Raw genomic sequence first — 15,562 nt, forward strand, 5'->3', positions numbered from 1 at the left:
ACTGATGAGGAGGTGGCTCTTCCCATGTGAAGGCCAGTTCATCTACATGCATCCGTGGTCCCAGTCCCTCCCATATTTCCAGAAGACTGCTCCTATCACAATCCCTGTTGTCTTTTTGATATTCAATTGTATTGTATTTAAATGTACTGGCTCTTCCTTGGTAACTTTCCTGCTAACTACAAACATAACCAAGGCTCATTCAGTCTTTTAAAAAATTATCATTTATTTATCATTTATTTATTCCCATTACCTATAACTACTCTCACTTCAACTTCTCTCCTAACTCCTTGAAAAAGTCATCATTACTTAGTACCTCCACTTTTTCCTTACTTTTTACTACTTTGTTTTATGACCTCATCATTTAACTGAAAATTGTTCTTTCCAAAGCTGGCAGTAGTCTCTTAACTGGCATTTGAATGTCCTTTTCTCAGTCTTCATCTTTCTTGAACGCTTTACAGCATCTGACACTGCTGATCACCTCCTGCTTGGTACTCTGTCTTCTAGGGGTTTTCATGACACTGCTCTCTTTTGGTTCTCCCCCTACTTGTCTTGGTCTCTATTATAAGAACTTCATCCTTGACATACTCTCATAATGGTAATCGATTGTCCAAGATTCTGTCCTAGGCACTCTTCTCTGTTCTCTCTCTATAACCTCCTTTGGTGACCTTTTCAGTTCCTATGGCTTTAAATGATCATCTCTATACAAAATGATTCTCAGATCTATACATTCAGTCTTTGTCTCTCTTCTGAACTCCAATCCTAAACCTCTAAATATCCAATGGACGTTTCAAACTGGATGTCTCAATCTCAACATGTCCATTACATTCAGTTTGAAAACTGAACTCATTTTATTTTCCCTCAGAGTCAACCCCCATCCTTTGAATTTTGCTATTTCTGTGGAGGGTTCTATCATCCTCCCCATCTACCAGGTTTGCAAACTTAATGTCCTCTCTGACTCCACTCTTTCACTCACCCCACATACTCAGTCATCTTGTCATTCCTAACTATACTTTCTGATCATGTCTCTCTGTCTCTCAATAAACTCCACTAGCTTCCTATTACTTCCACAATTACACTAGCAGTCCTCACTTTGGCACTTGGGGCTCTTCACAACCTAGCTCATTTCTAGAGTCTTCTCACACTGTTTTATTCTTGTTATACCTGCTGTTTGCTCCTAGCACTGGACCATTCCATTTACCACCTTTGCACTGAGTCTTCCCCAAGTCCAGAATGCCCTCCTTCCTCATCTCCTCCTCTTGACATAGGTTGGTTTCTTTTAAGACTCAGCACGAATCCCATCTTCTAGAGTCCTTCCCAGTCCCCCACCAGCCACTTAAGCCTTCCACTATAAGTTTACTGTCATTCTATTCTGTATTCATCTCACATGTGTCTACATTGATACTTAAGCTCCTTGAGGGGCTTAAATTCTTTTGTGCTTTTGCCTTTTTATCTTCCCATGCTTACTACAGTACCTGGCATATAGTAAGCACAAAATAAATCTTTGTTGGTTGATCAATTCATATGTCCCAGGGGCTTGAAACATTTGTAGCAAATATTTATTATGTTACTTTAAATAACGCCCAGACTTGACGACTCTTACTGACAAAGAGAGTTATCTCTTCACTCCTTAATAGGTGATTAAAGGAAGTATGGCCAAAAAAAAAAATTAATCCCTTGGTAGCCAATCTTCTGGCAATGGGCTCTCTCAACATGAATAGGCTAATCTTCAGATAACAAAAGACAAAAGAGTCACCCAATACATTCTAAAAGTCACTCCAGGTTGGCACTGCCAGATGGAGCACGTACTCCATTTTATTTGTGATGAGGCATTATAGCAGTATTCTATAAGAGGGAGAATGTGTTGAAAGCCAGCAAAATTAAAATTTTGTCTGAATAGAATTCCCTGAGAAAATTTGCTTGTGTTGATGTTTCCATAAAAAGGAATACTACAATATTTTATGTTCACATTCTCTCTACAGAAGTCAGGAGGATGGATGACATCATAATCAATCTGACCCAGGCTCATAACAAACCCATAGAGGGATAAAGCTGGTCACATAAATTTGAGGAACTGCCAATTCTTTGAAACTTCTGGTAACGCTTACCTAAACACTGAACTCATATCTAGAGACATATCTTGGGAAAATATATTTTTAGCAATGGAACGTTAGCTACTTTAAATATTCAAAGTTATAAATTAAAGATAGATTGGAAGTATTTTAGTTTATCAAAGTGTAATGGCCTAAATTGGGTTGGGGAACCTGTGGCCTTGTGGCCACATGCGGCCCTCTCTACAGAACAAATTCTTTCATTAAGGGGATTTATTCTGTGAAGTTAAAATTCAGTCAAAGGGCCACAGTTGAGAACCTAGAGGGCCACAAGTGGCCTCAAGGTTGCAGGGTCCCCACCCCTGGCTCTAAATAGATTTGCAGACTCCCAAAAGAAGGCTAGCAAGTCTTGTATATAGTTTCTTAAACAGACAGGTTATTCATGTTTCTGTTCACATATAAACTCTGTCAAAGATCAGTAAAAAATACTGTCTCCTCAAAGATAAAATAAATCTCTTTGGTACAAAAACTGATGGAAACTTTATTTCTACTTAAGGAAACATGTATGGTATTAATCTTCTCTAGAAAAAGCATCTTTTCAAAGCAGATAAAAGACAGGTTTGGTGGTACATACCTGTAAGCTCAACTACTAGGGAGAATGAAGTTGATAGGCTGCATGAGCTTTGGAGCTCTGGAATGTAGTGAACTAAAGTTCATATTTTGTGGCTAACCTCCCTAAAAAGGCCATCCACAATAGGTACCTCCATTTTCTCTTCTCTCACTCTCTTTTCACCCCTTATAATCTAGTTTCTAAACTTATCATTCCACTGAAGCTGCTCTCTCTCAAGTTACCAATGATCTTTTAGTTGATAAATCCAATATCTTTTTCTCAATCCTCATTCTCCCTGAGCTCTCTGTGGTCTTTGACACTATTGATCACTCTTCTGCTCCTTGATATTCTGTCTCCAGGGTTCTGGGGCACCATTCTCTTGTGGTTTGACTCCTATCTGACCACTCTTTCTCAGCCTCTTTATTGGATCCTCATTCATATCATATCTCTCAAACTGTTTCTCACAGAGTTTTGTCCTAGGCCCTATTCTCCTTCTTCACTTGGTGATCTCATCAGCTCCCATGGATCTAATTCCTCTCTCTAAATCTACTTATCTTGCCCTAACCTCTGATGGTTTCCAGTATCACATTTCCAACTGCCTTTCAGACATTTTGAATAAGATTTTAAACTCATGTACAAAATAGAACTCATTTAACCTTTTCCCTAAACCCTCCCAACCCCCTGATGCTAATTTCCCTAAACCATCGCCTCAGTTCTTGTCTCACAACCTAGAAGTCATCTTGGGTTCATCACTATCTCTCATCCCCCTTAGCTATGCTGTTGACAAGGCCTGTCAATTCCATCTTTGCAACATCCCTCAACATGCCCCATTCTCTTCTCTGACACTGTCACAACTCTACTGCAGGCCCTTACCACCTCATGCCTAGACAACTGCCTAATGGTGGGTCTGTTTGTCTCCAGTTTCTCCCCACTTCAAACTAGCTTCCATTCAGTCATCAGTGATTTTCTTAGAATACATATCTGAGCACGTCACACATAATCCCTACTCAATAAACTCCAATGGCTCCCAATTGCTTCTAGGATCAAATACAAAATAAAATACCCTGTTTAGCATTCTAAGCCCTTTATATCCTAGCCTACTCCTCCTTTCCAGTCTGCTTACATCTTACTCTCTACCATGTTGTCTTTAATCCAGTGACACTGGCCTCCTACTAGTTCTACAAACAAGACTCTCCACCTCTTGGCTCCAGTTGTTTTTCTCTGGCTCTCCTCCATGCCTGGAATGCTCTCTCTCCTCCTCTCCAACTATTAACTTCCCCAACTTCCTTTAAGTCCTAACTAAAATCCCATCTTCTACAAAAAGCCTTTTCTAATGCCTCTTAATTCTCATATCTCCCTTAATGATTTCTTTTATTCGTCATCCTATACACAGCTTGTTTGTACAAATTTGTATGCATGCTGTCTTCTCCATTAGATAGTTACTTGATGGCAGACTCTTTCATCTCTTTGTAACCCCAGAGCTTAATACAGTGTCTGGCACAAAGTAGGAGTTTAATAAAAATGTTTACTAACTGTGATTAACAGGCCCCAAATCCCACCACAATATGCCTTTCCAAATGATATGGTAGAAAAGAAAAGGAACCAAACTACAAGTTATCACAGAAATGCATAGGACTGAGCAGATATGAAACTTCTTAAACTCAAGATAAACAACCAACTAATATAGTATCTTAAGTCCTTGATTCAATGGATCAAAACTTCCTGGAATCAAATCAGTAAGATGTATTTTAAAATTATCAAAGAAATTTCAGCTAAGAGTATTCTGAAAAAGGCAAAAAAAAATTAAAAACCAGAAGTCTCTAAAAGAGTTATCAACAATTGTGAAATGCTATCATTATTCTGTTAACAGGAGAAACTTACAAAATATAAGTAATCACCACTTAATAGGATGTTATTACAGATCAGGTGTCTTAAGCTTTTAAAATGTCATCACTATTATAGGAAAATGGAATGTTCTAATGAAAGAGTTTATTTTGAGAATGATTGCTTTTAGCTTCTTTAACAATGGTGAATGAGGAAGTTAATTCACGCTTTCCACAAATTAAATGTAGCACAGAATCATATTCTTAGCTTTCTGGGATTTGTTTTACTATCCATTCTGGTTAGCTGAAGGTAATACGCATATAGCCAACAGCATATAAGCAACAGCCTTATGGGGCATGTTGAAAGAATGACCAATGATGAAACTGTAAGCTTAGATTTATACCAAACAGGTGTCCCCTATTTATAATTGCTATTTTGCCAAAAATTTAATTCTCTAACTCAGATTTAATTAAAACACATTTGTAGAAGGCTCACCCTTGGCAAAATGGTAAACAGGTGCTTCTCACATCATTCAACCCCACCAACTCCCACCTGTCATGGCAACTCTTTGCCCTACCACTGTCACATACTATGCTTCATTCCCACGAGGCTTTACTCTATCTATGAGCTGTCATGACTAGAAACTGTGCTAGTTGGTAAGACTTTATGTGTTACCCTTTCAAGGATAATTGCATTTTTATGCAAGACTCATAGAGTAAACCACCAAGACATAAAGGAAAGTGCTGCTGCTCACTACAGGATTTCAAACATGGCCTGATTCTATGTAATAGGCTACTGGGAGCCCTTGTTCCACCAATCACTATATATGAGCACTCACCTACTTTATCTGCTTATGAGGTCAGTTCTCCTTTCTACTGCCTTAGAAAGAAATATTTACCTATTAGATAATGTGTTGCTTTCAACATGGTATGGTTTTCTCTTTGCTGATCGTGAAGGTGAAGTTCCACAACGATCCAAGAGTCTCTGGGTTTGAAATGAAGGATGGTTCAAACACTGTTCTGTCAAGTATCTGTCTGCTGGATCCAACTTCAGTAAATTCTTAAAGGAAAAAAACCAAGGATTTGGAAAAAAAATATAAATTTAAGTGAATAAAAATTCATTTAACTTTTAAAACTTTAAAAAATTTCAATCAAGTCAATTTTTAAAATGTTCCCCACTCCCAATCAGTCACAATTTCAACATTAAAACATTAACAAATCAAACCAGTTTTTATTTTTTCAATTAAGCAAGTTTAAATAAAAGCACTAGAAAGTAAGCAGACCAGGAAAACATCATACGCAATGACTATAGCAATGTGAATGGAAAAAAACTAAAAGAAAAGGAAGGCTATTTAATTAATAGTAACTCTTTGCAGAGACAGGCAACTACAGAAATGTTGAATACTGCATATATTGTCAGAGTTGACAGTATTGGTTGATTTTGCTGAACTATTTTTTCACTCTTTCATTCTTAATATTTATCATAAAAACTGCTTGTGGGATGGGGGATAAGGGTATATTAAGAAATAAAAAAGTGAAGTAAAAACAAAAGGATATAGAAATAATGTCAAATAAAGAAATAAAGTTAAAGTAAGTTAAAAATAAATAAAAGCATAGGACTGAGAAGTGGTGCAACTGGATTGTAATAGATGCTGTTAACTAGCTGGCTGTGAAAATATGGGCAAGTCATTTAGCCATTCTGGAATTAGGTTCCTTCTAGTCCTATGAATCTATGCCATCTTTAGAACATAATAATGCTAAATTAATATGATTTAAATTGGATTATTTTAAATATTCAATAGCCAAAATCCTCTGATAAGCTGGTAACTACCAACAAAAAAGAGAAGCATTTCACCAGAACTAAACTTATCCAGGACTCTGGATCTTTGCTACTCATGTCTCATGTCCCTCTAGCACCATGCTCAAGAGCCAGGCTAAGATTTGGAGTTCAATAGTTTCAAGGGAAATAAAAATATTCACTTTTCTGGTCAAAGGGCTTTTGTTCAGAAACCTAAACCACTGATTCTAAGCAAGTGATTTTTTTGCATTAATATTGATTCAAACAAAGCTCCAAATGCTGCACAATTCCTTTTCTTTTACTAACTGGAGAACAAAGGCCACCTTGTATGGGTATGTACAGAAAGATTCTGGTTTAGATTCTGGTATTAGCATTACAATGACTGCAGTTTTTAAAGACATCAGCTAAAAATAAGTGAAAAGGCTCTTTGTCCAAAAATAGTATTTTAAAGTAGATGGATTTGGGGAAACCAGATTTCTATAAGTCAGTTCTATTTTAATGTTCTAATTTTACACTGAAATATGGTATCTAAATGTTATTGGTAGAAAATACTGTATATATTAGTTATAAAACTTCTGGTTTACAAATTCCTTCATGAGATTAGGTCAATACTATGAAACTACTAAGTAACCAGTAAATAAATAGATGATTATCTCAAACTTCAACACCAATAAGAAAAAGGACCTAGTGGCCATTCCCCTATAGCACAACTGATTCAATTGTTTTACTTCTCTTCATACTGGCTATCAAACATTCTTGACTGAATCAATCACATAACGGATCCATATTATTATTACCATGTCCAGCTGAATTATGATACAGTCAATTTAGACATACAGACATAGCCAACATTAGCACAATGGCATCAAGTAGTGTCTACTCAGAATGAGCTTCTCAAAAGAGAAATATTCTTATTACTTTTTAGTTCCAGGTTCAAAAGTAAGGTAAATGACAAAGATGGAAAAAATAGAAAATTTTATTTATTCTAATTTTTTCACTTTACTTTTTTTTTTAAGTTAATAAAATAAGTTTGGTAGATACTTTAGGAAAAGCAACTAACAAATATAAACATTATCAATGATGAAGGGATACAATTTTCAGATTATAAGTTCCTTGTATTTTTCTAATATGTTTATTAACTGGGCTCCAAATATAGTGTAATCAATTAATATTGATTGGCCTACTAGTCATATAATAAAAATCAAATAAACATTTATTAAAGGCCTGTGAGTACTCAACAAATATTTATGCAAATACTCTGCATTGTATATATAAAATGTTAAAACACAAGACCTTTATTGTAACTTAATAGATTACCGATGCAATAATCTCTTATCTATTAATATAGAACCTAACTAACAAAATGATTCACAGTATATTCCTACACAAAGACAAGTAAAATAAAAATTGAAGAATATTATGTATAAAGAGAGCACAATATCCTACCTTCATTAAGTCAAGCAAAACGCCACTTAAAATTCCTAGATATCTTCTCTCCAAAGACTGGGGGTGATTAACAGCTGGGAACTGCAAATGTAACATAAGGGTAACTATTAGTGTGCAGAGAGTGAAATTGTAGATGTGTTGTGGAAGGCAGATGACACAGCACCACAAAATAACCACATCACTGAAATTATTCTATATGTGTATTACTTTTAAGATCTATAAAAATGACAGGGATCAGAGGATTAGCAAAAGTAGTTTTTCTGTAGCAGGAATTATGTTAAAAGGGTCCCAGAAGAAAGATGACAAAGATGTGAAAGAAATATTGTAAATGAACTAAGTGTAAAAATAAGTAGAAAATATTGGTGTAAAACACAATAATCTGAAATCATTTTCTGAGGAATTTATATAGTAATTCATTCTACCCAATGAAAATATGCATCTGAATGATACTGAGATCTATCATTCACACTAATTGGTACTTAACTGTACACTACACTATCAACTCTTTAATACCAATACTAATGGTGAGAATATCAGCATGGGTAATACAGGTGTAATACCTCTTCAGCTGGGGAGAGGAGGACACTGAATACATATAAACTGAAGTAAAGTGACACTGTCAAACCTGTGCTTTAGGAAAATCACTTTGGTAGCAATGTGAAATATGTATTAGAATGAGAAGATCTGAGACAGGGAGAGCAACAGCCCAGGTGAAAAGTGAAGTCCTGAGTTAGAGCAATGGCTCTACATAAGGGACATATATAAGAGAAGCCACAGCGGTAGAAAAGACAAGACCGGCTGACTAGAAATACAACATGTGACTCACTGGCAATTCCCTATGGACATTTCAAACTGAATATCCTGCAATTAACTCAAATTCAGCATGTTCAAAACAGTACTTGCTACCTTCCCCACCCTCCTACCCCCAACTCTTCTTCCAAACTTTCCAGTTTCTGCCATGGGCATCACCATTCTTCCAGTCATCCAGGATCACAACTTTGGTATAATTTCTCACTCACCCCACATATCAATCATTAGTCATGTATAGTTTTTAATTAACAAACATATTTTACTTAGGTCAACTACCAACTGTATAAGCCAGGGACAGTGAATGCCAGAAGCAACTATTTTTTTTCCAGAGATAAGTCAATGTTAAGCTGAGAATTCTAATGTACGTTTATAATGTACTGTTTTTCCATCAGCAGCTGAGGCAAAAGGTAAAGATGACTGGCCTGGATGTTAAGAAGATCTAGATCAAAGTCCTGTCTCTGACACAGACTGACTGCTTGACCCTAGGCAAGCCACTGAGCCCCTCTGTGCCCCAGGCAACTTTCTAAGACAAAGTTGCAAAGCAGTTGCTGACATCCATTGGTGAAGAATTTCCTCACCAAGAATTTCCAAAGGAATGAAATCACAGATTCCAAACAAAAAAATCAGTACTTAAAAGTTCTAATTTTCTTGATAATGCTCAACTTAAAATTCCTTAAGTGGCACTGAATATGAGACTAAGTTCTATGGCAACATACTGAGGTAATAAAGCATTACAGTTTCACTAAAAAGCCAAGATGCTGGAAACCAAACAGAATGAGAATGCAACAAATCAAATTCATTGTGTTAAAAAAAAAAAAAAGGGTTAAAATTTCTTCAAAATGAAAGGCATCAGTTTAGCATGAAAGACACAGTGAAAAGAGCTCAGCCTGTGGAGACAGAGGATATGGGCACAAATCCTGATTCTGACATTCAATTACTTGTCTGACCTGAGGAACTCACTTAATTGGTTATCTCAATTTCCGCACCTGCAAACTAAGGAAGTTAGGCTAGTTGGACTTCAAGATTCCTTCTAACTTATATTAACATCTAGACCTTAATAACTGAAGTTTAAAGATAATATATCTTAACCATTTCAATCTTATTGCCCATGGTGCAAGTACTCATTGTTTTTTTCAAAATTATGTAAGTCATCAAAGTATGTTTTGTTGATGTTTCAGGAGACAGTAATACAATACAGATAATAAATGATGACTACTTAAGAGTTGTTCTAGGTACTGAATTATTTGTTGTTAAAACTCTTAAAATTATAAAGGACTATTATGTATGTTTACACACATGCACGGATGCATGCACACAGACAGACAGACAGACACACACACACACACACACACACACACACAGACAACACACCAGAAATGCAAGTGGCAGCAGTCACCTAAAGATGAATACAAAGGTGTGGCAAGGTTTTCCAAGAAGAGTATACAACAGCCTATATCAGACTGCATGCTGTCTTAGTGAAAGGGCAGTACAGGGATGGGGAGAAAATTTAGAACTCAAAACTCTTACAGAAGTGAATGTTGAAAATTAAAAACAAATGAATAAAATTTTAAAAAAGAATAGCATACAAAAGATTTATAAATCTATAGCCCTTAACAGCTTTCTTTGCTTACCAACCAAATTGTATATTTTACAAATTAGACTCTTCTCTAATCAAATTAAACTCTTTTGGTGATACAGGGAACCCTTTAAAAAGCCACAGGAACACTGTTCTGTTGTTGATAGGCAGTGTTTTAAACTCATCTTTTCGGATGAGTTTTGCTATCATGGAAGTTCATACCTAACTAGGGGGCTCTCCAAAGTAACTGAAAGTAATTGAGGGATATGCTCTACAAGAAAAAGAAAGAGATACTCACTTTTGTGAGAAAGCAGTAAATGAGAAGAGAGAGAGGTTATGGAGAGGGAAAGGGGGAGAGAGAGGGCAAAGACCAATAGTCATGAGAAGAGGCAGGCAGAGACTGTCTCAAAAGAATAAGGACAGTCCTAAGGATGTAATCCTAGCATCCTAGTTACTGAGAAATAGTACTTTCCTGATGAGAGACTACAGATTAAGAGGTAGTGCAGGGCCTCCCTTCTGTTCCTTGTAGAAAGTATCCAAGAGCTCCACAGTGTCATGTGGGTCACCTCCTGGAAGAAAGTGTGATGCGCCTAGAGGCAGAAGACATAAGCTATTGTGACCTTTTCCCCAATAAGGACTTAGTTTTCTCATTTGTAAAAAGAAGAGTTGAGACTGAAAGATCTCAAAGATTCCTTTCGGTTCTAAAAATAGGCAGTGTGGAACAGTATATAGAATACTTGACCTAGAGTCACAAAGACCTGGATTCAGATCTTGCCTCAGACACTTACTAACTATGTGACTCTGGGCAAGTCATTTACCCTTTCTTAGCTTCAGTATCTGCATCAGTAAAATGAGGATAATAATGCCAGTGGCTCTTGTCTCATAAGATTTTTGTGAGAATTAAATACAATAATGTAAAGAGCTTTGCAAACCTTAAAATGTCAGATACGCCTGTTATTACTATTTTTATTTACGGCACTAAAGAGAACATATATGGGGAAAAGAAGGCAGATTGGATCAAGTATATTTAGGGAAAATCTGTTCTGGAGACAACAGAATTACGAGAGCACTGAGGGACTAACAGAAGAGGTATCTGAATACAGGAAAACTAATAAAGGTGTGGAAAAAATCTTGGAACTTATTAATACCAAAGATAAGTGATGGAGAGACATTAATAACTACTGAATTATGTCTCTACCCTCCTATTTATAGAAAATGTTTATGTGAGTCAGCTACATATGAATTCAGGACATCCTCAATAAGTATTTGTAAAGAACAAGAAGGTTTTTCCCAACAACATTCAATAACTGACCATATCGTTACCACTTGACAACCGAATGAAAACTGTAGAAAAGATCCTATCACACTTATTGTTTGTTTGATTACAAGAACAAAACTCCACTTTACAGGCTTTTTTATAATGGTGTCCTGAGATCAATATCGTCCAGGACTCCTCTGAAAATAAAACCAGGCAAAGCATAAAACAGGGAGATGGATATTCAAAGTATTTACTACTACGATGAAGGAGATCAGGAGAGAGACTAGGTTGAGGAAGGATTCCTTGTAGAAAGTAAGGCTCTCCAGATGGTTGTATTTGTAGGTGACACTATGTTATGTGCATCATATTGCAGAGCTTTTTAGAACAGATCTCTAATCACTTCAAGGAGTCTGGCCATTCCATCCACACAGGAAAGACCAAATGGATGAGGAGTCAACTGCACATATTTCAACATGCATTCTAATAAGAACCCTATAGACCTTGCCCAAAATTATATATTCTGATAGACAGTGCAAATCAAGTTGAAAAGGAGGAGGAAAGTACTCTGGAGCATTTTTGAGAAACTACTCAAGCTTCTCATAACAACAAAAGACCCATTTTCTTTTCAATACAAACATTTTATCTATCGGTGGTATTTTACTATAGCAGTATGGCACTAGAACATCACTGTTTCTGTAGAACTAAAGATAAGCTTCACACAGAAGACAATGGAAAGATACCTGTTGGCTATGAGTAGGCTGCAATTTTTAACCAACATTCTCCAAAAGGCCATCTGGAGGGCCTCACCCTCCATAGGAAGTCCATCTTGGACCTAGACTATGCTCTGAAACTCTTCCATCAAAGTGGCTAATATTTTTGGTAAGCAAGTATCTCCCTGTTTTAAGCCTCCACCTGATGCTTATTATCCAAAAGTTAATAAACAGGGTTATGGTTGTTACATATTCCAAGGCATCCTGAATGAGTCTGAGATTTGATTGGGAAACATTTTATTTTAAAGAGCTTATAAGGATGGCATTTTGTTGGTTATTTGTTGCTAAATGCGAGGCTTGAAAAGAAAAGGTTTGGAATAGCTTCAGTGGGGAGTGAGACAGGGAATCATGTAGGATAAAATAAAGGACTGTCTTGCTACAAAGAGGGCCTGATTGAGATTGGATAACTGCTATGTACCCAGTCAACATGGCTGGGTGACTTCCTCCAATGATGACTGGCAGCACAAAAGTAAGGGTGCTGGAGACAGATGGTGGACGCAAGCCAAAGCTGGGATTTAGTAATGTATGAAGTATAATAGGAAAAGGAAGTAAGGGACTTGAAAAGAGAGGACAGTATGGACTAGAACTGCTTAACTATAGGGTCAAGATTGGAAAGCAGGAGAGAGGTCAGAGTAAGTTAAGGGCCTGAGAAAGTAGAGTACTTCAGGGAAGAGGGATTAGAGGTCAAAATGAGGGAAAGGAGGTTTAGGAAGGAAGAGGCACAGGGAGAGATAAAATACTAGAAGGCTATGATCAAATGGAGGAATGTCAGGGATGTTTTTTGTTAATGGTAAAAACCCAGGGGGTGACCATTCCTGTATGTGTCTGAAGTGGCATACAGGTAATAGGTTTTGAAGTAACTTTGGAATTAGGAAGTTAGGGAGTTTAAGGAGCATGAAGATGAATGTGAAAGTCCCTAGGCAGCTGTGGATAGAGTGCTGGGCCTGGAGTCAGGAAGAACTGAACTCAAATCCAGCCTCAGATAAACAGTAGCATGGGACCCTGGACAAGCCATTTCCCCTTTGTTTAGTTCAAATTTCCTCAACTGCAAAATGGAGACATTAATATCACCAACTTCTCAGAGTTGTTGTTATGATCAAATGAGATAATATTTGTAAAAAATGCTTAATACAGTGCCTGGCACATAGTAGGTATTAAATAAAGGTTTATTCCCTTCCCTTTCTAATACAACAGAAGGAGTTAGGAAAGAAAGATGGTGAACTAGGTATTGAACTCCTTAAGAGTGAAATTCAAAGGAGAGATTATTAAGTGATTTCAGGCAAAGAGTGAGTCTGGAAATGTCACCAGAGAGCAAAGAATATTGTGATTCCCATCCCTCTCCAGCCCTGCCCTACACCATTATGTCCGAGGGTATATATAAGTGAAGATAAGACAGTTCTGGAGAGGATGGACAAAGAAGCAGTGTCCTCTGGAGAAGTTAGGTTTTGCTGAGAACACGAAGATAGAAGAAATGTGAGAGGAAGATGTTCAGACTGAAGGGAAATTTATTCACTCTTTCCAGAAGACAAAGTGGAAAGGGTGGATAGGATTGTGGTAGGACATGACTGGGACAGAGTAAAAGCAGATGGGGTGAGAAAACAGCAAAAAGGAGTCAGAGATATTTTGTTCCTAAATAGCCATGAGTAATTCAGGGGTAGGGAAATAATAGATGGTATGGGTAGGTTAGCCTACTATTACTGAGGTAATAGTGAATACTCATGGTGCTAAAGTCTTAAAGGGGTGCTATTTCTAGGCAAGGGTCAAGGTCACAGAAACTCAGTCACCCTACTTGATGTTCTGGTCTGAAGAGACTGGAGAGGGGTGGACAGCGTTGAAGTTAAGCCTAGAGTGCTTCTGTGGTTAAAGATCTATTACCACCTCTTGAAATCATATAAAATATCTATTAAGTATAAGCTCTGTGTCTAAAACTGTTCTAGGTTTTAAGGTAGAAATACAGAGAGGTATATGTCATCATTTCCTACTTGGAATCTAATTTCAGAGACAAGACTTACATGAATCAATTAGGAAAATAAGGAACATGTTAACATAAAGTAATAAATTAAATATAAAAATATTTGTAAGTAGTCAGAAAGGGCAAAGGTTAATGTTGGATGGCACTATTTAGAGAAGGCTTCATAAGGAAACTCAGATTTAAGACATGTTCAAGAATGGGTAGGCTTTAAATAGATAAAAGTGGGGAAGGTTTCTTCATCTATAATTCTAAGGTCTGTGATATGGATTATTTGATGATGGCAATTTAAGAAGATTTGATTGTCAGGAATAACTCAGTGAGTATCCTTTTGTATGAAGATCACAAAGAATTATTACATTACTTCAGAATTCAGTCCAGTTGTGTCTATCAGACAGTATTAACTCCAAAGTATTATTTGTGGAATGGGTAAAATCTTCTAGTGACAGTTATACAAAGAAGTTCATGAAAACTTGCAACATAACAACCTGCCTGATACTTTTATTTCTATAACTGATTTATTTTTGTAATTTTGCTTTGTGCACTTAACTAAATTATTTGTCGTATGTATCAGGTAACTTGGAAGCTAACCCTTGGGTGTTAACTGAAGTCAGTGTGGTATGCCCTCTCCTACCACTACTAAAATAACTTTTCTAGGAGAGACTGGATAATAAAAGGACTGTTTCCTGAAACCAAGGTAGTTTAGTAAGAGCTAATAAAACTGGACCTAAGTCAGGGTTTTTTCATTTATTCCCTTTCCTAATAAAATGTGTCCATTTCCCTTTGGGGGGCTGGGATTCCATGATGATCCACTAAAACTGAAGGAAAGCTAAATGGTGAAAATGAGGCTCAGTGCCCGGGATAGCTATAATTATTACCAAATTTTTCTTATATTAAGCATTGATTTGCCTCTTTGTAATTTCAGTTTATTGTTGCTAGTTCTACTCTCTGGAACAAAGCAGAAGAAGTTTAATTCCAAATAGGTAGGAGGAGACAGTACCTGAAAGGAAAAGCTATTTGGCAATGTCAGATACTGTAGAGGTGAAGAAGATTGAGGACTGGAAAAGAAAACCATCAGACCTTAGAAGAAAACCTTTTCTCTTGACTAGTGAGATAAAAAGCCAAATTTTAGAGGTTTTAAAAGAACAAGAGTACAGGAAACACAGGAAACAGTGTGGACAGCTTTTTCAAGAACTTCAGTTAAGTAAGGACACAGAGATAAAAGGGGTTATGGAATCTAGTACTCACAAAGCTTTTTATAAAAGCACTGGAAGGTGCTGGAAGGAGATTCTTAGAAAGTTTTAACACTTGGGGTATCTGGGTGGTGCGATGGATCCCTGGAGTCAGGGTAGGACCTGAGTCCAAATCTGGCCTCAGACACTTACTAGCTGTGTGACCCTGGGCAAGTTACTTAATCCTAACTGCTTCATAAAAAAAAAAAAAAAAGTTTAAAC

At 36.8% G+C, this 15,562-nt stretch overlaps 1 protein-coding gene across 1 annotated transcript in view; it reads right to left on the minus strand.

Moving 5' to 3' along the window:
* CDKL5 (cyclin dependent kinase like 5) overlaps positions 1–15,562 on the minus strand; it is a 254,855-nt gene that overhangs the window by 33,031 nt on the left and 206,262 nt on the right. Inside the window, exons 10-11 of the mRNA XM_072614215.1 lie at positions 7,726–7,806; positions 5,381–5,541 (exon numbers count right to left, since the gene is read on the minus strand). Of these exons, the coding sequence (XP_072470316.1) occupies positions 5,381–5,541; positions 7,726–7,806 (242 nt within the window). The remainder of the gene's footprint in view (positions 1–5,380; positions 5,542–7,725; positions 7,807–15,562) is intronic.

This window comes from Notamacropus eugenii, chromosome 5, assembly GCF_028372415.1.
Source record: "Notamacropus eugenii isolate mMacEug1 chromosome 5, mMacEug1.pri_v2, whole genome shotgun sequence".
Lineage (NCBI taxonomy): Eukaryota > Metazoa > Chordata > Mammalia > Diprotodontia > Macropodidae > Notamacropus > Notamacropus eugenii.